General features: G+C 49.6%; 1 protein-coding gene across 1 annotated transcript in view; it reads left to right on the forward strand.

The window, feature by feature from the left end:
* Positions 1 to 24,321, forward strand: part of LOC119955493 (SH2 domain-containing protein 3C-like) — a 113,791-nt gene that overhangs the window by 16,586 nt on the left and 72,884 nt on the right. Inside the window, exons 2-3 of the mRNA XM_038781723.1 lie at positions 1,718 to 1,822; positions 11,294 to 11,374. Coding sequence (XP_038637651.1) covers positions 1,780 to 1,822; positions 11,294 to 11,374 — 124 coding nt within the window. The 5' untranslated portion in view covers positions 1,718 to 1,779. The remainder of the gene's footprint in view (positions 1 to 1,717; positions 1,823 to 11,293; positions 11,375 to 24,321) is intronic.

Below are 24,321 nucleotides of genomic sequence, written 5' to 3' on the forward strand. Positions count from 1 at the left end.
TATCGCTGTTCTTTCAAGGTTGCTGGGTCAAAATCCTGGCACTCCCTTCCTAACAGCACTATGGAGGGACTTACGCCACATGGATGGCAGCAGTTCAAGAAGGCGCCTCGCCATCACCTTAAGGGTAATTAGAGATGGACAACAGAGGCGGCCTTGCCAGTGATGTTCACGTCCTAGTAAAGAATAAATGAAAACTGTTGTGGATAAACATCAATAGCCAATTGTGGTGACGAATCCCGCAATAGAACCTCAATGCAAAACCCTTTCTCCCTTTCTCTTCGGTTCTTTCTGTGTGAAGCCTTCGGTCTCTGTCCCTGGTCCTCCATTCTGGAAGCAATTGTCCACTACTCTTTTACAATAATAGTTCCAAGTTTCCCCCTGTGCTGGTTGTTCCTCTCATGGTGCTGCTCCGAGACCCTGCTCCTGGCCCTGCCAGAAATGCTGCATCCCATTCCCCTGTCTCCCCCACCTCTTGATGCCTGATGTCCTTCTCTCCCGTGCAGAGGGAAGCAATGGAGCTCAGAGTCAGAGGATTCTCTGTGGGAGAATCTCAGAATCTCAGAAAGAGCTGGTCATTGACTTCAGGAAGCAAAGTACTGTACACACCCCTGTCAGCATCTTGGGTGTGGCAACATTGCTTCCTTCTGCTTTCACAGTACGTGGCTAGCAGTTTCAAATTCCTAGGGGTCCCCATCTCCAAAAATCTATCCTGGTCCACCCACATACCAGCAAGAAAGCACAACAGCGCCTATACTTCCTCAGGAAACTAAGGAAATTTGGCATTTCCACATTAACCCTCACCAACTTTTACAGATGCACCATAGAAAGCATCCTATCGGGCTGCATCACAGCCTGGTATGGCAACTGCTCGGCCCAGGACTACAAGAAACTTCAGAGAGTCATGAACATCGCCCAGTCCATCACATGAACCTGCCTCCCATCCATTGACTCCATTTACACCTCCCGCTGCCTGGGGAAAGCGGGCAGCATAATCAAAGACCCCTCCCACCCGGCTTACTCACTCTTCCAACTTCTTCCATCAGGCAGGAGGTACAGCAGTCTGATAACACTCACGAACAGACTCAAAAACAGCTTCTTCCCCGCTGTTACCAGACTCCTAGACCACCCTCTTATGGACTGACCCCATTAACACTACACCCTGTGTGCTTCATCCGATGCCGGTGCTTATGTAGTTACATTGTATACCTTGTGTTGCCCTATTATGTATTTTCTTTTCTTCCCTTTTCTTCCCATGTATTTCATGATCAGTTGAGCTGCTCGCAGAAAAATACTTTTCACTGTACCTCGGTACACGTGACAATAAACAAATCCAATCCAATCCAATCCAACTGACGAGGGGGATAGCGGGAGAGACTACTGTTGCAAGAAACATAAAGGTTGAAATTCTCCTGGGATACAGGTCCCATTCTGGGAGACTCTCAATCCATCCAGGAGGGTTGGCAATCTTAATTCACTAAATTGTGCAGAGTTCAGGTGGATGCAAAACTCATGATGTGATCTCGAGTGAATTAAAGTCAACGCAGGGCACATTGTTGTTACATTGATAGAGTTCATGGCACCAGTCCTTTGGAGGCATATTAGTGCTATTTACTGTGAGAAAATTATCCAGTTCATAGGAGTTGCTCGTCGTAATACTGAATAATTATTTCCTTTATGAGGAGCTAATGGAAACTTATTCACTCTGTTCCCTTCACAGACTACTTTTACTGCCAATTCATAGAGTACGGAAATCTAAGAAAGAGACAACATCCCTCAACCATGTCCAGCATCCACATTTACCACAAATGTGAGAAATACAGAGGTAAGCACACATCAGCAGGCCCTCAATGTGTGTCTTAACAAAATAGGATTCTGGTAATGGCATCAGTGTATTCACGGTCGAGGTTAATACATAATGCACCAAATCTGTTGTGGGATAAGGTTTAAATCCCACCCCAAGCCCAGTAAATTCAAGCCACTGGTGGGATGTAAATCACAGATTTTCTTAATGTGTTCTCCATCTCTAGTGACACCAGACAGTAACTAATGAAATGCAATCTGACCAGCCCCAGACATCAATAACAATGCATTAGGTTCCCACACACACTTCCAAAAAGAGAGTTTAGGGAGCAGTTTTTTTTTTGTTGCAATTTATCACTGTAAATAACTCTGAGTTTTGGATGGAGGAGGTATGAGTAATCTGGAGACTGAAGCATTCAAGAGTTTGGACTTCAAGCATCGTTTGTCATTTATGTGGATAGATTAATGCAGTGAAAGCTGTGATACGCTTTCTGCATTAAAATAAAGGAAATGCACCACCTGGTATTGAAAACTTATACTAACCGAGGGAGCTCAAGAGAGGTGAAAATTAGTTATCGCTCCATACCAAACTTCATTCTTTTTAACCTACTGCGATGGTGGTGGTTTTGCCAGGCCGCATCCAATGCCAACCCTTGTTCTACTCAGGGCAGCCCCTTGTCATAGAGGGGAACCTAAAACCGCACCAGACCCCTCAGAAACATATGTCGGAGGTTGAGCTCTTGTTTTAAGGCAGTTTTAAGGCAAAGAGCTTCAGGACATGGTGAAGTCGCGAGACGGGTGCTATCTTTCTGTCAGGCTGTTGCTTGTTTACGTAAGTGGGCTATATAGAGTTCAGCCCTGCACAGACATGGTGGCAGACAAGAGTTCATCTGACCTGCACCATGCACAGAGGTGACCCATAAAACACATCAATGACAAAGTCATGTGAGGAGGTTGCTGGGCTGTCATTGGCCAAGAAGCAACTAGTGAGGATTCCAGACGTCATGCAACCCGAGTACATTTTTTTTTCACATGGGTCACATGCTCACTACTGGTTTCACACCGTGGTTGGCTCTGCTGCCTCACAGCGCCAGGGATCCAGGTTCGATTCTGACCTCGGGTCACTGCCTGTGCGGAGTCTACACGTTCTCCCCGTGGCTGCGTGGGTTTTCTCTGGGTGCTGTGGTTTCCTCCCACAGTCCAAAGATGTGCAGGTTAGGTGGAATGGTCCTGCTAAAATTGCATCTCTAGCAATGCAGTACTCCCTCAGTGCTCTCCTGGACTAAACTCTCAAATATGGCTGAGGGTGTTTGAATCCCCCAGCATTCTGACTCGGAGGTGAAAGCATTGCAAAGTGAGCCGTGCTGAATTTGCTGGTCAATGCTGCAGTGAGCCATACAGATCAGGAGGGTTCTAGGTTCTAACACTTGGTCTGAGCTGAGTTAGCTGGTCCAAGTGGTGGCCATGGTACGGTATCTACAATTGGCTTTAGTGGCCTGTGGAGAAAATGGTGAGACAAATCGGCCAATGTTCCCTGCTTTTTCCTCCTTCTCTGTTGCCGGCTCGCTTCACAGAATCGCAAAGCGATACGTAAGAACATAAGAACTAGGAGCAGGAGTAGGCCATCTGGCCCCTCGAGCCTGCTCCGCCATTCAATGAGATCATGGCTGATATTTTGTGGACTCAGCTCCACTTTCCGGCCCAAACATCATAACCCTTAATACCTTTATTCTCAAAAAAACTATCTATCTTTAGCCTCTACTGCTTCACTGGGCAAGGAATTCCATAGATTCAAAACCCTTTGGGTGAAGAAGTTCCTCCTAAACTCAGTCCTAAATCTACTTCCCCTTATTTTGAGGCTATGCCCCCTAGTTCTGCTTTCACCCGCCAGTGGAAACAACCGGCCCGCATCTATCCTATCTATTCCCTTCATAATTTTATATGTTTCTATAAGATCCCCCCTCATCCTTCTAAATTCCAACGAGTACAGTCCCAGTCTACTCAACCTCTCCTCGTAATCCAACCCCTTCAGCTCTGGGATTAACCTAGTGAATCTCCTCTGCACACCCTCCAGCGCCAGTCCGTCCTTTCTCAAGTAAGGAGACCAAAAGATACAACGCAGAAGGAGGCCATTCGACTCATCAGTCCTTTGCTAGCTCTTGGATAGGATCGAATTAATTCGCTCTGCCCCACTCCATAGCTTTGTCATTTTTTTCCCCCTTCAAATATTTATCCAATTTGCCTTTGAATATTAAGACTGAATCTGCTTCCAATGCTCTCCTTCAGGAAGGGGGTTGGAGATCACAAAAATAACCCACCCTGCGTGAAAAATGTTTCCTCATGTTTCTTCCGATTTTTCTGCCAATCACTTTTAATCTTTGTCCTTTGGTTACTGCCCCGTCTGCCACTGGAAGCTGCTTGACTTTATTTACTCAAGATGCACACGTGTTTTTGATTAATTCCGGCTCCGGGGCTCCATCCTTCCTCATGCTTGTCGAGTGCTGTAATGGAACACGGAATTTTTTTAAACGGAGCTCAACACCTGCTCACTCAGAGAGCAGACCGTGAAGTATCGCAGTTTAAAAAGAGAAAATGAAAGAGTCCCATCCTAATGGGGGTGGAGGTTTCTATGCACCACTCGGGGTGGTACTGAGGCAAACAGTTCAGGAAGGTCATGGGTTCACTCCCAGTTGATAATGCTTAGTCTACCTCAGCTTTACTGACAGTAATTGAAAGGATAGAGGCGGGATAGCATTGTCCGAGTTAGCCACGGTTCTAACTCTCGATTGTTACCCCGTATTCCCAGGAGAATCTCGGGTCCAGGCAGAATCGGAGATTCCAGTCCAATACCTCGTGGACATTTATCACCTAGGAAAACACTCTGCGCAATTGTTGATTCATGTCTCAGCCTTTAGGATATGTTAAAACAATCACTTTCTCATGATTCCTCGGTGCAAAACATCAACAATGTGTGAAAACTATATGTGCTTATAAAATACAATATATATATGAGACTGATTGACATAGAGATTATACAAATACAGCCTGAGGACAGACGCGATGGTACCATGTTCTGTGAAGCCTGAGTAATAGTGAATCAATGCAGGTAGATAGATCTGTAACCCAGTGTGGATTATTGTCAACAATAACTTGTATTTATACGAAAGGCTTTCATTTATGTAGCGCCTTCCCTGACCTTAGGTTACCCAAATAGCCAATGAGGTACTCTGGAAGTGTAGCCATTGTTGTAATGTTATAAGCACGCTTCACAAAGTAAGGGCCGGAATTCTCCCCTACCCGGCGGGGTGGGGGGGTCCCAGCGTGTTGGAGTGGCGTGAACTACTCCGGCATCGGGCCGTCCCAAAGGTGCGGAATTCTCCGCACCTTTAGGGGCCAAGCCATCACATTGAGGGGCTAGGCCCGCGCCGGAGTGGTTCCCACTGCGCCGGCTGGCGTGAACGGCTTTTGGCGCCTAGCCAGCCGGCATCACGGTAGCATTGTGGATAGCACAATTGCTTCACAGCTCCAGGGTCCCAGGTTCGATTCCCGGCTTGGGTCACTGTCTGTGCGGAGTCTGCACATCCTCCCCGTGTGTGCGTGGGTTTCCTCCGGGTACTCCAGTTTCCTCCCACAGTCCAAAGATGTGCAGGTTAGGTGGATTAGCCATGATAAATTGCCCTTAGTGTTGGGTGGGGTTACTGGGTTATGGGGATAGGGTGGAGGTGTTGACCTTGGGTAGGATGCTCTTTCCAAGAGCCGGTGCAGACTCGATGGGCCAAATGGCCTCCTTCTGCACTGTAAATTCTATGTAAAAAAATACGTCCGCGCCTGCGCCAGAGCGTCAGCGGCCGCTGACGTCATACTGGCGCATGCGCAGGGGAGGGGGTCTCTTCTGCCTCTGCCATGGTGAAGGCGGATGAAAAAGTGTGCCCCCACGGCACAGGCCCGCCCGCCGATTGGTTGGCCCCGATCGTGGGCCAGGCCACCGTGGGGGCACCCTCCCGGGGTCAGATCGCCCTGCGCCCCCCCCCCCCCTCCCCAGGACCCCGGCGCCCGCCCGCGCTGCTCCTCCCACCGGGAATAGAGGTGGTTTAATCCACGCCGGCAGGAGAGGCTAGTCAGCGGCGGGACTTCGGCCTATCGCGGGCCGGAGAATCGCCACGGGGGGCCCGCCGATCGGCGCGATTCCCGCCCCCGCCGAATCTCGGGGGGTGGAGAATTCGGGACACAGCGGGGACGGGATTGACGCCGGCCCCGGGCGATTCTCCGACCCGGCGTGGGGGGTCAGAGAATCCCGCCCAAGATGTCCCATGGGGCTTCAAAGGGGCGATTATCAAACATACTGAGCCGGAAAAAAAAAATATTGGGACAGGAGATCAAAAGCTTACTCAATGGGTTTGGAGAGAGAAGCAGAGGTTTCGGGCGAGAATTCCAGAGCTTAAAGCCTAGACAGACGAAGATCACCAACAGTGGAAGGGAGTAGATTAAGGATGAGAGAAGCTGGAATCGAAAGAAAACAGAAACCTTCGAGGCTTGTCAGTCTGGATGGGCAGATGTGTAGGGGAGTCGTAGATGGCCACTGAGATTCTCTGAGGTTCACAGGAGCAGGACCCAATTTATCTGGGCAATGTGTGGGACTGACTCTGCTTTCAATCTCTGAGAATCTGAAAATGCAGACACGTTGGCCAATTATACAACCTCCATCCCTGCTGCTGTATTTAGACATCACTCTTCTCATCACAGCCCAACTCCTGGTGGCTCAGGCCGTGCTAATATATTGGGTGTGGCAACATTGCTTCCTTCTGCTTTCACAGTACGTGGGAAAAGGCTGGGTCAGAGAGACAAGTTGTTCACGTAAAAGCAAGCAGCTTTAAGCCCAAGTGATTAAGCTGACTGGACAGAAGGAGTTAACGGTTTGGCTACAAAGCTCCACGGCTGTCCTACTGGAACTCCAGAAAGACATCAGTGGATCTCCCAGGTAAATAGGGTAGACCTTTAGCATCATTTCCATTTTGTTCTCGTTTCCAGTGTGGGCTTGTAAGGGTGGAGTGGGGAGGGGGCACGATGGTGGTGGTGGTGGTGGTGAGATGGGGGGAGAGGGACGACACTTCCTCCCTCCATCTTACAAGGCAAATAGTGGGCTTGGGGTGGAGCGAGGAGTGGGGAATCCTTTGAATCAAGCTTAGGGCCCCAGTGGAGACTCGATGGAAATCTGGTACGTCAGCAGCAGCTGAAACGCCGAGAAGTCATCCTGGCTTCTGTTTCAGGATAACAGTTTTCTTCAGTCTTCAGTGTCTGTCTCAGTGAGATGGCAGCCTACAGTGGGCTTGTCACATGGCCGAAACTAATGACTACGGCAAGCCAGATCAGACAGTTAGTAATGTTGTAATTCAAAACGCAAACATCCCCCTTTTCCTCTCAAATAAAAGATATAAACAACCCATTTTCCTCGCGAACATAACTACTGTTTGTTTATTAGTGTGTCCCTGCACATGTATTGCAACGCATATTTAATTCATGCCAGTCTCTTAATGCTACATGTGTGTGTTGACATTGACAGTTCACCTGGATGATGTTCTTTGCCTGGAAAGTGTCTCCCTCGCTCTGGAGTCTTTTGTTTCCTGCTCTCCGATACGGCCCCCAGCACTTCCGGGTCAGAGGCCGTGCACGCGCATGGCGGTGACCTGCGACAGCCGCGGCCTGCTCCATGGCGGACTCAGCCCGCGGACCTGGACAGGCAAAGTAGTGCCCCGCATCGGGCGGTCGCTCGCGCGCCCCGGACCGCCCCACACCCCCCGCCCACATTGCCGCCAGCCCCGAATGAAGCCCCCCCCCCCCCTTCCCTCCGATCGGCCCTCCCCCGACTGTGGTGGCCCCGGACTGAGTCCGCAGCCGCCTCGCGAGGATCCTGGACGGTGGGACCATGAAAGTTCCGCGCCGCCGGAAATTCGGCCGGTCGGCAACGGAGCATCGTTGGGCGGGCCTCAGGCAATGGCCTCAGGCGGTGGATACGTGGAGTATGGCGATTCTTGGGGGGGGCGGAGAATTTAAAAACTGACGCCGCTCCCAATTTCGGTGCCAAAACGGATTCTCCGCCCCGTTGCCGAACACGATTTCGGCGTCTGGGGGCTGAGAATCCAGCCCAATGACTCTATAGTCTGGGTGGAGTGAGTAGATTTGTTTTCTCACTATCTGCCATTAATACACAGTTGAGGGGCGGGGGGAGGGGTTGGGGGGGGAGGGGAGGGGCTGGGAGGAGACGCTGAAGGGGGGGATGGGCTAGGGGGAGGGGGTGGGGGGAGGGGCTGGGGTAGGAGCTGGGGGAGGTGCTGGGGTAGGGGGCTGGGGGAGGGGCTGGGGGGAGGGGCTTGGGGAGGTTCTTGGGGGAGGGGCTTGGGGAGGTGCTTGGGGGAGGGGCTAGGGGGAGGGGCAGGTGTGTAATGGAGAGGGTGCGTGCCTGGGAGGAGGGGGGGGGCTTGGGGAGGGTGCGTGCCGGCGATGAGTGGGGGAGGGTGGGGAGGGTGCCTGCCAGGGAGGAGAGTGGGGGGGGGGGCGGAGAGGGCGAGTGATGGAGAGGGTGCGTGCAGGGAGGAGAGGGGGGGGGGGGTTGGGGAGGGTGTGACCCGGGCAGGGCCGGCCCAAGGTACCGGCAACTCGGGCAGTCGCCCGGGGCGCCATGTGCTAGGGGGTGCCAGACTCGGGTCCCGCGCATGCGCAGTTGGGCCGGTGCCAACCAGCGCATGCGCGGTGGCCTCCCTCCCCCAGGGCGGCCCCCTCCGGCCACCCCTCCGTCCTCCCCTCCGCCCCCCCCGCCTAGGCCCCGCCCCCCCACCTCGGCCCGCCCCCCCGCGCCTCGGCCCCGCCCCCCCGCCTCGGCCCAGCCCCCCCGCCTCGGCCCGCCCCCCCCGCCTCGCCCCCCCCCCCCCCGCCTCGGCCCCCCCCCTCCGCCTCGGCCCCCCCCCCAAGGGCGCAGAAGTTCAGCTTGCCCGGGGCGCCAGCAACCCTCGGGCCGGCGCTGGACCCGGGGAGAAGAGGTTGGGGGCCGGGGAGGGCGAGTGATGGAGAGGGTGCGTGCGGGGAGGAGAGGGGGTGGGGGGGGTTGGGGAGGGTGCGTGCCGGGGAGGAGAGGGGTGGGCTTGGGAGGGTGTGTCAGTGTCCTGGGTGTCGGTGTTCTGTGTGTTAGGGTCCTGCGTGTTATTCACACAGGAAAAAGACAATGTTGTCGAGGAGAAACTGAGATACAGGCTACTAGACTAGATGGGATTGAGGTTCATAAGGAGGAGGTGTTAGCAATTCTGGAAAGTGTGAAAATAGATAAATCTCCTGGGCCGGATGGGATTTATCCTAGGATTCTCTGGGAAGCTAGGGAGGAGATTGCAGAGCCTTTGGCTTTGATCTTCATGTCGTCATTGTCTACAGGAATAGTGCCAGAAGACTGGAGGATAGCAAATGTTGTCCCCTTGTTCAAGAAGGGGAGTAGTGACAACCCGGGTAACTATAGACTAGTGAACCTTACTTCTGTTGTCGGCAAAGTCTTGGAAAGGATTATCAGACATAGGATTGATTATCATCTCGAAAGGAATAATTTGATTAGGGATAGGCAACACGGTTTTGTGAAGGGTAGGCCGTGCCTCACAAACCTTATTGAATTCTTTGAGAAGGTGACCAAACAGGTGGATGAGGGTAAAGCAGTTGATGTGGTGTATATGGATTTCAGTGAAGCGTTTGATAAAGTTCCCCACGGTAGGCTATTGCAGAAAATACAGAGGCATGGGATTGAGGGTGATTTAGCGATTTGGATCAGAAATTGGCGAGCTGAAAGAAGACAAAGGGTGGTGGTTGATGGGAAATGTTCAGCCTGGAGTTCAGTTACTAGTGGTGTACCACAAGGATCTGTTTTGGGGCCACTGCTGTTTGTCATGTTTATAAATGACCTGGAGGGCATAGAAGGTTGGGTGAGTAAATTTTCGGATGACACTAAAGTTGGTGGAGTTGTGGACAGTGCGGAAGGATGTTGCAGGTTACAGAGGGACATAGATAAGCTGCAGAGCTGGGCTGAGAGGTGGCAAATGGAGTTTAATGCAGAAAAGTGTGAGGTGATTCATTTTGGAAGGAGTAACAGGAATACAGAGTACTGGGCTAATGGTAAGATTCTTGGTAGTGTGGATGAGCAGAGAGATCTCGGTGTCCATGTACATAGATCCCTGAAAGTTGCCACCCAGGTTGATATGGTTGTTAAGAAGGCGTATGGTGTTTTAGCTTTTATTGGTAGAGGGATTGAGTTTCGGAGCCATGAGGTCATGTTGCAGCTGTACAAAACTCTGGTGCGGCTGCATTTAGAGTATTGCGTGCAGTTCTGGTCACCACATTGTAGGAAGGATTTGGAAGCATTTGAAAGGGTGCAGAGGAGATTTACCAGGATGTTGCCTAGTATGTAGGGAAGATTTTATGAGGAAAGGCTGAGGGACTTGAGGCTGTTTTCGTGAGAGAGAAGAAGGTTAAGAGGTGACTTAATAGAGGCATACAAGATGATCAGAGGATTAGATAGGGTGGACAGTGAGAGCCTTTTTCCTCGGATGGTGATGGCTAGCACGAGGGTACATAGCTTTAAATTGAGAGGAGATAGATACAGGACAGATTGCAGAGGTAGGTTCTTTACTCAGAGAGTAGTAAGGGCGTGGAATGCCCTGCCTGCAACAGTAGTGGATTTGCCAACATTAAGGACATTTAAACGGTCATTGGATAAACATATGGATGATAATGGAATAGTGTAGATGGGCTTTAGAGTGCTTTCACAGGTCGGCGCAACATCGAAGGCCGAAGGGCCTGTACTGCGCTGTAATGTTCTATGTTCTAACATTGTAAACATTGCAAATTAAAGTCTTATGTTCACTACTTCTAAGAAAGTTGTAAAAGTGTTTTAAGAGAATGTTTCTTAATGACACTGCGAGAAATAAAAAGTGGGGGAGATATTCCCTGGACATTTACAATTATCATTGACATACACCGACCAGAGCAAATCTTCCCTTGAGAGTAACGGATGCTGACATGGACTGCAAAACATAGGATACTTTCCTCTTTCCCGGGACAAACACTAAAATCAGTCAAAAAAACAGGCTACAGTCTCCAATGGGTTAAAGGGAAAATCCTCAGAGAAATGAAATGAATACAGATGTCTTGGCTAACTGTCAGAGAGGAACTATTAACTGCCTTACTGCATCTAGAAAAACAGAAGATAGAATCGAGGTAGCAGATGAAACTGAGAGTTCAGAAAAGAGTCAATAAATGTGACATTTAAGATGCTCCTAGATGTACAAAGTGACCTTGTCGCTTGAGAAGGCTCCCCAAGCATTTGAGAGTCTCAGGAAATGACTGTGCAATGATTCTGTGCAATAGGCAGAAGGGGAGCTGCCGCTAATGCAATGGAGATGTTGTAAAAGTGTGGAGGTTTATGACTGACACAGAAAGGTGTTCCTTCTTTTCTTCTCAACAGTACATCTACCGTCTTTCGCTGCATTTCCAAATGAGAGGGAGCCTCTAACACCAGGAACCACCATGAGTTTGAAAAAACTAAGTAAGTGCCAACCATTGATTTCACTGAGGAGCCGACAGGAGCACATTTGTCGTGAACAGATAAACATCTTGGTGCTCTGACATATTGAACTGTCAGATGGTTTAAAGGGAAAGTTTTAAAATGGAAAATATGCATGTGGAGTGTGACCTTTGCTACTTCTTTCAGTCTTCAAACCGGTTTTTGACACTTTGAGACCTGTGTCTTCTATCGTGAGTGTGTGTTACAGTGGGGCCTGTGTATGTGTGTGTGTGAGTGAGATCTGTATATGTGTGTTAGAGTGGGGTCTGTGTGTGTGTGTGAGTGAGATCTGTATATGTGTGTTAGAGTGGGATCTGTGTGTGTGTGAGTGAGATCTGTATATGTGTGTTAGAGTGGGGTCTGTGTGTGTGTGTGAGTGAGATCTGTATATGTGTGTTAGAGTGGGGTCTGTGTGTGTGTGTGAGTGAGATCTGTATATGTGTGTTAGAGTGGGGTCTGTGTGTGTGTGTGAGTGAGATCTGTATATGTGTGTTAGAGTGGGGTCTGTGTGTGTGTGAGTGAGATCTGTATATGTGTGTTAGAGTGGGGTCTGTGTGTGTGTGTGAGTGAGATCTGTATATGTGTGTTAGAGTGGGGTCTGTGTGTGTGTGAGTGAGATCTGTATATGTGTGTTAGAGTGGGATCTGTGTGTGTGTGAGTGAGTGAGATCTGTATATGTGTGTTAGAGTGGGGTCTGTGTGTGTATGAGTGAGATCTGTATATGTGTGTTAGAGTGGGGTCTGTGTGTGTGTGAGTGAGATCTGTATATGTGTGTTAGAGTGGGATCTGTGTGTGTGTGTGAGTGAGATCTGTATATGTGTGTTAGAGTGGGGTCTGTGTGAGTGAGTGAGATCTGTATATGTGTGTTAGAGTGGGGTCTGTGTGTGTGTGAGTGAGATCTGTATATGTATGTTAGAGTGGGGTCTGTGTGTGTGAGTGAGATCTGTATATGTGTGTTAGAGTGGGGTCTGTGTGTGTGCGAGTGAGATCTGTATATGTGTGTTAGAGTGGGGTCTGTGTGTGTGTGTGTGAGATCTGTATATGTGTGTTAGAGTGGGATCTGTGTGTGTTAGAATGAGATCTGTATATGTGTGTTAGAGTGGGGTCTGTGTGTATGTGAGTGAGTGAGATCTGTATATGTGTGTCAGAGTGGGGTCTGTGTGTGTGTGTGAGTGAGATCTGTATATGTGTGTTAGAGTGGGGTCTGTGTGTGTGTGAGTGAGATCTGTACATGTGTGTTAGAGTGGGGTCTGTGTGTGTGAGTGAGATCTGTATGTGTGTGTTAGAGTGGGGTCTGTGTGTGTGTGAGTGAGATCTGTATATGTGTGTTAGAGTGGGGTCTGTGTGTGTGTGAGTGAGTGAGATCTGTATATGTGTGTTAGAGTGGGGTCTGTGTGTGTATGAGTGAGATCTGTATATGTGTGTTAGAGTGGGGTCTGTGTGTGTGAGTGAGATCTGTATATGTGTGTTAGAGTGGGGTCTGTGTGTGTGAGTGAGATCTGTATATGTGTGTTAGAGTGGGGTCTGTGTGTGTTACAGTGGGGCCTGTACATGTGAGTTACAGTGGGGCCTGTGTATGTGTTTGTGTGTGTGAGACCTGTATATGTATGTTAGAGTGGGGCGTGTGTGTGTGTGTGTGTGTGAGTGAGATCTGTATATGTGTGTGAGCGTGGGATCTGTGCGTGTTAGAATGAGATCTGTATATGTGTGTTAGAGTGGGGTCTGTGTGTGTGTATGTTAAAGTGGGGTCTGTCTTTGGTGTGTTAGAGTGAGATCTTTTTATGTGTGTTAGAGTGGGGTCTGTGTGTGTGTGTGCGTGCGTGTGTATTAGAGTGAGATCTGTATACGTGTGTTACAATGGGCTCTGTATGTTAGAATAAGATTGGTATATGCATGTTAGAGTGGGGTCTGTGTGTTAGAGTAAGATCGGTATATGCGTGTTAGAGTGGGTCTGTATGTTCGAGTAAGATCGGTATATGCGTGTTAGAGTGGGTCTGTATGTTAGAATAAGTTTGGTATATGCATGTTAGAGTGGGGTCTGTATGTTAGAGTAAAATCAGTATATGCATGTTAGAGTGGGGTCTGTGTGTTAGAGTAATATCGGTATATGCATGTTAGAGTGGGGTCTGTGTGTTTGCATGTTAGAGTGGGGTCTGTGTGTTAGAGTGAGATCTGTATATGTGTGTTTGAGTGGTGTCTGTGTGTGTTAGAGTGGGGCCTGTGTGTGTGTGTGTTAAAGTGGGGTCTGTGTGTATGTGTTAGAGAGTGGGGTCTGTATTGGGAGTGTCAAAGTGAGGTCTGTGTGTGTGAGCAGTGTTTGTGTGTTAGAGTGGAGTCTGTATCTCTGTGTTAGAATGAGGTCGGTGAGTGTGTTCGAGTGGGGTCTGTGTGTGTTTGTGAATAGTGTTTGTGTGTTAGAGTAAGATCTGTGTCTGGCCTGTGTATGTGTGTATTAAAGTGGGGCCTGTGTGCGTTTATGTGTTAAAGTGTGACCCCCCCCCCCCCCCCCCGCAGACGTGGTTTAAACCACCTCTGTGCCGGCGGGATTGGCTGCGCGAGTGGGCCCCCGGGGTCCTGGAGGGGGCGCGGGGTGATCGGGCCCCGGGGGGTGCCCCCACGGTGGCCTGGCCCGCGATCGGGGCCCACTGATCGGCGGGCGGGCCTGTGCCATGGGGGCACTCTTTTTCTTCCGCCGCCGCCACGGCCTCCACCATGGCGGAGACGGAAGAGACCCCCCCCTACCGCGCATGCGCCGGTGGTGACGTCAGCGGCCGCTGACGCACTGGCGCATATGTGAACCGGCGAAGGCCTTTCGGCCAGCCCCGACGCCGGCCGGCGGGCGTCAAAGGCCATTGGCGCCGGTTTTGGCGCCAGTCGGCGTGACGCCAACCACTCCGGCACGGGCCTAGCCCTTTCTCCGCACCTTTAGGGGGGAGGTCCGACGCCGGAGTGGTTGGTGCCACTCCGCTTACGCCGGGACCCCCCGCCCCGCCGGTTAGGGGAGAATCCCGCCCAATGTGTTTGTGCATATATGTGTGTTAGAGTGGGGCTTGTGTGCGTGTTAGAGTAGGACCAGTGTTTTTGTTTGTATGTGTGCGTGTTAGAGTGGGGTCCGTGTGTGTGTTAGTGTTAGACTGGGGTCAGTATGTGTATTAGAGTGGGGTCTGTGGGTGTATGTGTGTTAGAGTGGGGTTTGCATGTGTGTTAGACTGGGGTTTGTGTGCGTGTTAGAGTGGGGTTTGTGTGTATATGGGTGTTAGAGTGGGGTTTGCATGTGTGTTAGAGTGGGTCTGTGTTTGAATGTGTGTTAGAGTGGGGTTTGCGTGTGTGTTCAAGTGGGTTTTGCGTCTGTATGGGTGTTAGAGTGGCGTTTGCGTGGGTGTTAGAATGGGGTTTGCATGTGTGTTAGAGTGGGTCTGTGTGTGAATGTGTGTTAGAGTGGGGTTTGTGTGTATATGGGTGTTAGAGTGGGGTTTGCATGTGTGTTAGAGTGGGTCTGTGTTTGAATGTGTGTTAGAGTGGGGTTTGCGTGTGTGTTAAAGTGGGTTTTGCGTCTGTATGGGTGTTAGAGTGGCGTTTGCGTGGGTGTTAGAATGGGGTTTGCATGTGTGTTAGAGTGGGTCTGTGTGTGAATGTGTGTTAGAGTGGGGTTTGCGTGTGTGTTAGAGTGGGTTTTGCGTCTGTATGGGTGTTAGAGTGGGGTTTGCGTGTGTGTTAGAGTGGGGTTTGCGTCTGTATGGGTGTTAGAGTGGGGTTTGCATGTGCGTTAGAGTGGGTTTTGCGTCTATGGGTTTGTGTGTGGGTCTGTGTGTTAGACTGGGGTTTCCGTGTGTGTTAGACTAGATTTTGCGTGTAAATGGGTGTTAGAGTGGGGTTTGCGTGTGTGTTAGACTAGTGTTTGTGTATGTTAGAGTGGGTCTGTGTGTAAATTGTGTTAGAGTGGGGTTTGTATTAGACTGGGGTTTGCATATGTGTTAGAGTGGGTTTTGCATGTGTGTTAGAGTGGGAGTCTGTGTGTGTGTTGGCGTGGGGCCAGTGTGTTTGTTTGTATGTGTGTGTGTTAGAGTGGGGTCTGTGTATGTATGTATTAGAGTGAGGTGTGTATGCATGTTAGACTGGGGACAGTATGTTTTATGTGTGTTTGCTAGAGTGGAGTCTGTGTATGCGTGTGTTAGGGTAAGGTGTGTGCCCACATGTTAGAGTGGGGTCTGTGTATGTGTTAGAATGTCGCTAGTGTGTTTGTTTGTATGTGTGTGTTAGAGTGTGTGTGTTTGAGACACTGGTTGTGAACTTGTGTATATGATTGCGGTGTGTGAGAGCTCTGTGTGTGTGAGTAAAAATCTGAGAGTGATGTGTGTATTTATGTATCTGAGATTTATGCATGTGTGTGTAAATATAGGCTGTGTGTGTCTGTGGGAGAGAAAAAATGATTGCGGGAAAATGGTGTGTGTGGGGAATGTATTTGTGTGCAAATGTGTGAATAGTGTGTAATTGGCTGGTGTGTGAGAGAGAATAGTGTTTCTATTTGCGAGAGAATTAGTGTGTGTGTATCGTGTATTTTTGTGTGAACGTCAGTGTGTGTGCATGAGAGAGAGTGGTTGTATGCACATATACATGTGAGAGTGGTGTGTGAGAGTACTCTGTATGTGAGTGTTAATGTGTGTTTGCTGAGTGGTGGGGGGAGTGGTGTTTGTGTGTATGTGTAAGAGTGGTGTGATTGTGAGTGAGGTAGGTATGTATATTTGTGTATGGATGTAATTGTGAGCAATGTGTGTATTTGAGGAAGAGGCAGTATTAGGACTGGTCTGTCTTTGAAAAAAAAAATGTGCTGTTTGAAAAACAATCTCTGACATCACTGAACTATTTGGCAACACATCTCCTGCAGTGAAAACCGAGCTCCCAACTCCTCAATATTGTAGTCAGGCCAATCAGCTTAGACACTCTGAAGGAGGAAAATAAATCTCTAAATACATCTTTAAAATGGGGTATTATTTCATGGCATTAATGGAAAATGTTAGTTGTTTACTGTTGTTGCCGGAGGATATGGTTCACACTCTTGCTGTCATCCCTGTCACAAGCTGAGATAAAAAGGGAGGACACAGGAATTAAACAAGTTCTAAAACACATGGGTAATCAACTGAGGCTGCTTCTGAATAATTTCCAGTAAATGCCTGGCAGCGGTTTATCAATCTGCCTCCGCCATTAGGGATTGAGGCCATGCATGGAGAGAATACAGGGACAATGAAAACTGATTCGACACAGCTGGAGCGGTGGGATTCTTAACTAGAATTAACCAGGTCCCCCTCCTCCTCCTCTGGCCAGTACTGTTACGTAGCCACGGCCACTAAATTCTCCGCAACAATCCTAACTATACTCCAGACAACAGGAAGCACCGATCAAGGATAGGGTTAAAATGGGTGCCCCTCATTCGTTGCAATTAAGGATGAAACGAAAAATGAAAATCGCTTATTGTCACGAGTAGGCTTCAATGAAGTTACTGTGAAAAGCCCCTAGTCGCCACATTCCGGAGCCTGTCCGGGGAGGCTGGTACGGGAATCGAACTGGCCTGCTTGGTCTGCTTTAAAAGCCAGCGATTTAGCCCAGCGAGCTAAACCAGCTCCACTGGGAGTCACAATAGCATCAGATAGGTCAAAATAACAACAACAGCCTGCATTTCTATGTCACGATTAATGTAACAAAATGTCCCCATAGATCTTGGTTAGGAGATAGGCACCTCCTTGTTAAGGAGTTTGCTGGTTTTATTCCGGACAGTGGAGGCTATGGGGTGATTAATGGCGGTGCTTGAAACAGTTAAGCCACGCAACGGAGATACAAACAGATTAGTACCAGCGGCTGAGGCAACTAGGATGAGGGTCCATAGATTTAAGATTAAATGTGAGGAATTTAGGACTGAGAGGAGGTGTAAACTTTTCACACACAGGCTGTGAACTGCACTGCCAGAATCTGTGTGCAGAATCTTACCTTGTTTTTCAAAGTGCCGGGCGCAGACTGAAGATCAGTATGTAGCTCTCCAGCAGCTCATTCCAGATCTTCAGCCTCTCTGGGTGAACAAAAATGAGTGGTTGGGGTTTATGGGCGCAATTTAATTAAATGGGAACAGAGTCCCATGGTGAGCGCGTTTAGCCGTGTGTTTCCTGGCGCTCATAGCGCCGAGAGACTAAACAGTATCTGACATCACTCGGGTTAGATATGGGCCTCAACAGAGAACTCACGACCGAGGCCGCACTTAGGCCTGTGTCCTGCACTGAGGAGTCCTGTTTACCGAAACTCCTCAGTACTGAGAGAGATCGGGACCCCATTTCAAAATAGAGATTTTTAAGCGTCACCTGGTCATTTACTGGCCACATGGCGCCATGGCGTGCTGCTTTCTGGGTGTAGTGTGGCCGGTAGATCACATCCTTGGTCGTCACTCTGGCGGTGTGAGGCCTGGCAGAGTCGGCAAGGCCAGCTCCACAGAGTTCAGGCTGCCATCTTTAAAGAACTACACTCCCCCCTCCCACCATGGAGGTGTTTGGGGTCCCCCCACCCCCCCCCCCCCCCACCCCAAACAATCATTACCCCCTCCCCAACTCTACAATCTCCGGGAGGTTTCCCCCCCCACCACCTCCCCCACCACCGTGGAAGTATCACTGGCGCAGCCCCCCTCGCTGCCCACTCCCCCGTGTCTGCAAGTTCCCTCTTCACTGCCCACTCTCCCCCTCTGAGCACAAATAACTAGAACCCGCGCCCCCATGGGGCTCCCACAAGGGCCCAGCCCAGCTCAGCCCTGGCACTGCCCTTTGGCACAGATTGGCACTGCCAAGCTGACACTGTGCCAATCTGGCGGTGCCAATATGCGACAGGGGCGTGATCAGGGCCGTTCCAGGGAACAGTGCCCGTGCACAGCCTGGCATCTCTCTCCCCCCCCCCCCCCCCCCCCCCCCCCCCCCCCGGAGACGATACGTACCCTTGTGCCCCCTGGTGGGATCCCCTTGACTGAATCTCATCCTGGAAAGCCCGTTGTAAACACTCGGCCGATGTGACATCAACTGTCCCTGCTGTTGCTTTACTGGAGTCAAAATTCCAGATGTGAAGTCATCTGGTTTGGGTCAGGCTGGTTACAAACCCACAGTCCAGTGACCACACTGGCGTTCACTTGGCAGGCTTCAGTGGCAGCCTGGGGTTTGATTTTCTGGAAATCCCGTGGAGGTTGCCCAGAACCCTTTGAAAATATCTTCTGCAGATGCCCAATTCCTGCCTTGGCTCCCGATCAGGAAAAATACTGTCCGCTTTAAAACTCTGTCCAGCCTCTCATTCTCAGAGAAGCTGAGTCAGTGCTTTAGTCCCAGCGACGTGGCTCGGTTTTCAATCAAAACCTCCCATGAGTCCACGAAGAAACAGATTCATTTCATCTGTAGCAGTTCAAGAAGGTGACTTCGCCACCACTCTCTCAATGGCACAGTCAGGCAATAAATGCTGGCCTTGACAGCGATGTCCATATTCCGTGAATGAATAACAAAAAATATGTAGTTTATCCCTCTGCCTAAGAGAGAGGTGGAAGCAGAGACGATGAATAATCTCAAAAAGAAATTGGATGGGCACTTGAGGGAATTAAATGTGCAGACCACTACCACCTAGAAGGACAAGAGCAACAGATACCTGGGAACACCACCATAGATTGCATAGAATTTACAGTGCAGAAGGAGGCCATTCGGTCCATCGATCTGCACCAGCCCCTGGAAAGGGCACCCGACCTAATCCCACACTTCCACCCGATTCCCATAACCCAGTAACCCCACCTAACCTTTTTGGGCCACTAAGGGGCAATTTAGCATGGCCAATCCACCTAACCTAGTGGGACTGTGGGAGAGGGAGTGGCGATGCGGTGGTTTATTGTGGAAAGGGAAGTCTGGGATACAGATGTATTCACTCAGTTTGGGCATCTCAAAGAAGATAACAAGACAACTTCCGTAAGGGAGTTGCTGACTGACCATTTGCAGGTCAATAGACCAGAACCATTCCAGAGGCTTTACTAAATTGGGTAACTTGTCATCGTTGTAATGCATGGACAAGTATGGGGCAGTTTGCCCATGCTACCGTCATGGTGAGTGAGGCTTCAAGCTGGCAATGCTAACACAGGAACACAGCCCTGGGCAGCACAGTAGCATAGTGGTTAGCACAGTTGCTTCACAGCTCCAGGGTCCCAGGTTCGATTCCCAGCTTGGGTGATTATCTGTGCGGAGTCTGCACGTCCTCCCCATGTGTGCGTGGGTTTCCTCCGGGTGCTGCGGTTTCCTCCCACAGTCCAAAGTTGTGCAGGTGAGGCGGATTGGCCATGCTAAATTGCCTTTAGTGACCAAAAAGATTAGGTGTGGTTATGGGGATAGGGTGGAGGTGTGGGCTTAAGTAGGCTGCTCTTTCCAGGGGCTGGTGCAGACTCGATGGGCCAAATGGCCTCCTTCTGCACTGTAAATTATATGATTCTATGTTGGGTACAGCTGCAGTTTAACTTCCAACAGGGTCACATTGCATTGTATCATCAGGCCACCGTGACTTCAGACAATACTTTAAAACAATGCTCGACTGCTTGTTAGACTCCTCTCCAGATGGCCATTTCCATGGAAACAAAAATGGGGAGAAGTTTTTAACTGGTGGGCGAGTCGATACCGACCACTTTCCTCCATTGTCTAAAGTCCACCCCACCCCTCCACCACCCCCTCGCCACTGGGTCGCATTGTCTCACGTGGCACATACAAGGGCGTCAGGTCTGGTTTTCCTACAATACTCGGCCATGTTGTGAAAAAACACACACATTCCTGAATCACAAAGCTGGAACCAACAAGTGGGACAATACTATGCCTTGGTTGGGCTGCAACACCTCGGTTACTCGCAGGGTGAATCAGTAACCTGTGGGGCTGTGGTTCAGTGGGTAGCTGTGGAGTCAGAAGGCTATGGATTCAAGTACCAGCCCATCCTTACCTGGTCTGGCCTACATTGACAATGTGTTGACTCTTAAATGTCCCTCAGGAGGGGCAACAAATTCCATGAGCAGAAACAAATCTGATCACAGCACCATGTCAAAGACCCCGCCCACCCTCGTTATTCTCTCTTTCAACTTCTTCCATCGGGCAGGAGATACAAACGTCTGAGAACACGCACTAACAGATTCAAAAACTGCTTCTTCCCCACTGTTACCAGACTCTGAATGACTCTCTTATGGACTGAACTGAGTTCTTCACACATCATCTCTACTGAGTAGTCGACACTCTGTAAGCTTCACCCGATGCCTGTGACTATGTATTTACATTGTGTATTTATCAATGTCCTATGTTTTATTTCCCTGTATGGATCTGCCTGGACCGTACACAGAACAATAGGGTGGAAGCTGAGAGCTAGAACAAACAGAGTTGTTATCTCTGGGTTGTTACCCGTGCCACGTGCTAGTGAAGTGAAAAATAAGGAGAGAGAGGAGGTGAACACGTGGCTACAGGGATGGTGCAGGAGGGAGGGTTTTGGTTTCCTGGATAATTGGGGCTCATTCTGGGGTAGGTGGGACCTCTACAAACAGGATGGTCTTCACCTGAACCAGAGGGGTACCAATATCCTGGGGGGGAGATTTTCTAGTGCTCTTCGGGGGGGTTTAAACTAATTCAGCAGGGGGATGGGAACCTAAATTGTAGTCCCAGTGTACAGGATGTTGAGAGTAGTGAGGTCAGGGATAGGGTTAAAAGTTCGAAAGAGGGCACCGGCAAGCAGGACGCTGGTTTGAAGTGTGTCTACTTCAACGCCAGGAGCATCCGGAATAAGGTGGGTGAGCTTGCAGCATGGGTTGGTACCTGGGATCTCGATGTTGTGGCGATTTCGGAGACATGGGTAGAGCAGGGACAGGAATGGTTGTTGCAGGTTCCAGGATTTAGATGTTTCTGTAAGAACAGAGAAGATGGTAAAAGAGGGGGGGTGGGGGGGGGGGGGGGGGGGGGGTGGCATTGTTAATCAAGGAAAGTATTGCGGCGGTGGAAAGGACGCTTGAGGAATCGTCTACTGAGGTAGTATGGGCCGAGGTTAGGAACAGTAGAGGAGAGGTCACCCTGTTGGGAGTTGTCTATCGACCTCCGAATAGTTCCAGAGATGTAGAGGAAAGGATTGCAAAGATGATTCTCGACAGGAGCGAGAGTAACAGGGTAGTTGTTATGGGGGACTTTAACTTTCCAAATATTGACTGGAAATACTATAGTTCGAGTACTATAGATGGGTCAGTTTTTGTGCAGTGTGTGCAGGAGGGTATTCTGACACAGTATGTAGACAGGCCAACAAGGGGCGAGGCCACATTGGATTTGGTACTGGGTAATGAACCCAGCCAGGTGTTAGATTTAGATGTAGGTGAGCACTTTGGTGATAGTGATCACAACTCGGTTATGTTTACTTTAGCAATGGGCAGGGATAGGTATATACCGCAAGGCAAGAATTATAGCTGGGGGAAAGGCAATTATGATGCTATTCGGCAAGATTTAGGATGTATAGGATGGGGAAGGAAACTGCAGGGGATGGGTACAATCAAAATGTGGAGCTTTTTCAAGGAACAGCTACTGCGTGTCCTTGATAAGTATGTACCTGTCAGGCAGGGAGGAAGTTGTCGAGCAAGGGAACCATGGTTTACTAAGGAAGTTGAAGCACTTGTCAAGAGGAAGAAGAAGGCTTATGTTAGGATGAGACATGAAGGCTCAGTTAGGGCACTTGAGAGTTACAAGTTAGCCAGGAAGGACCTAAAGGGAGAGTTAAGAAGAGCGAGGAGAGGACACGAAAAGTCATTGGCGGATAGGATCAAGGAAAACCCTAAGGCTTTCTATAGGTATATCAGGAATAAAAGAATGACTAGAGTAAGATTAGGGCCAATCAAGGATAGTAGTGGAAAGTTGTGTGTGGAATCAGAGGAGATAGGGGAAGCGTTAAATGGATATTTTTCGTCAGTGTTTACACTGGAGAAAGACAATGTTGTCGAGGAGAGCACGCAGGTTCAGTCGACCAGGCTAGATGGAATTGAGGTTCAAAAGGAGGAGGTGTTAGCAATTTTGGAAAATGTCAAAATAGATAAGTCCCCTGGGCCAGATGGGATTTATCCTAGGATTCTCTGGGAAGCCAGGGAGGAGATTGCAGAGCCTTTGTCCTTGATCTTTATGTCGTCTTTGTCAACAGGAATAGTGCCGGAAGACTGGAGGATAGCAAATGTTGTCCCCTTGTTCAAGAAGGGGAGTAGAGACAACCCTGGTAATTATAGACCTGTGAGCCTTACTTCAGTTGTGGGTAAAATGTTGGAAAAGGTTATAAGAGATAGGGTTTATAATCATCTTGAAAAGAACAAGTTGATTAGCGATAGTCAACACGGTTTTGTGAAGGGTAGGTCATGCCTCACAAACCTTATTGAGTTTTTTGAGAAGGTGACCAAACAGGTGGATCAGGGTAAAGCTGTTGATGTGGTGTATATGGATTTCAGTAAGGCGTTTGATAAGGTTCCCCACGGTAGGCTATTGCAGAAAATAAGGAAGTATGGAATTGAAGGTGATGTAGCGGTTTGGATCAGTAATTGGCTAGCTGAAAGAAGACAGAGGGTGGTGGATGATGGCAAATGTTCATCCTGGAGTTCAGTTACTAGTGGTGTACCGCAAGGATCTGTTTTGGGGGCACTACTGTTTGTCATTTTTATAAATGACCTGGAAGAGGGTGTAGAAGGATGGATTAGTAAATTTGCAGATGACACGAAGGTCGGTGGAGTTGTGGATAGTGCTGAAGGATGTTATAGGATACAGAGGGACATAGATAAGCTGCAGAGCTGGGCTGAGAGGTGGCAGATGGAGTTTAATGCGGAAAAGTGTGAGGTGGTTCACTTTGGAAGGAGTAACAGGAATGCAGAGTACTGGGCTAATGGCAAGATTCTTGGTAGTGTTGATGAACAGAGAGATCTCGGCATCCAGGTACATAAATCCCTGAAAGTTGCCACCCAGGTTAATAGGGCTGTTAAGAAGGCATATGGTGTGCTAGCCTTTATAAGCAGGGGGATTGAGTTTCGGAACCACAAGGTCATGCTGCAGCTGTACATAACTCTGGTGCGGCCGCACCTGGAGTACTGCGTGCAGTTCTGGTCACCACATTATAGGAAGGATGTGGAAGCTTTGGAAAGGGTTCAGAGGAGATTTACTAGGATGTTGCCTGGTATGGCGGGAAGGTCTTATGAGGAAAGGCTCAGGGAATTGAGGTTGTTTTCGTTAGAGAGTAGAAGGCTGAGAGGTGACTTAATAGAGACATATAAGATAGTCAGAGGGTTAGATAGGGTGGACAGTGAGAGTCTTTTTCCTCGGATGGTGATGACCAACACGAGGGGACATAACTTTAAATTGAGGGGTGATAGATATAGGACAGATATCAGAGGCAGTTTCTTTACTCAGAGAGTAGTAGGGGTGTGGAACGCCCTGCCTGCAACAGTAGTAGACTCGCCAACTTTAAGGGCATTTAAGTGGTCACTGGATAGACATATGGATGAAAATGGAATAGTGTAGGTCAGATAGGCTTCAGATGGTTTCACAGGTCGGCGCAACATCGAGGGCCGAAGGGCCCGTACTGCGCTGTAGTGTTCTATGTTCTAATACTTTTCACTGTATCTTGGTACATGTGACAACAAAACAAATCCAAATCCATATATGGGACGGGATTCTCCGACCCCGTGTCGGATCGGGGAATCGCTGGAGGGCCGCACGAATCGCGCCATGCTGCCCGATGCCCGGACACGATTCGCTGCAGAGCAGGGAATCGGCGCCATTGGGGCTGGCGTGGTCGGCGGGGCGCCGGTCGGGGCCGCTTTCTGCCCCCCCCCCCCCCCCCCCCTCGGCGATTCTCCGGCCCGGGTGGGCCGAGCGGCCATTAAAAAACCGAGTCCC

This window comes from Scyliorhinus canicula, chromosome 21, assembly GCF_902713615.1.
Source record: "Scyliorhinus canicula chromosome 21, sScyCan1.1, whole genome shotgun sequence".
Classification (NCBI taxonomy): domain Eukaryota; kingdom Metazoa; phylum Chordata; class Chondrichthyes; order Carcharhiniformes; family Scyliorhinidae; genus Scyliorhinus; species Scyliorhinus canicula.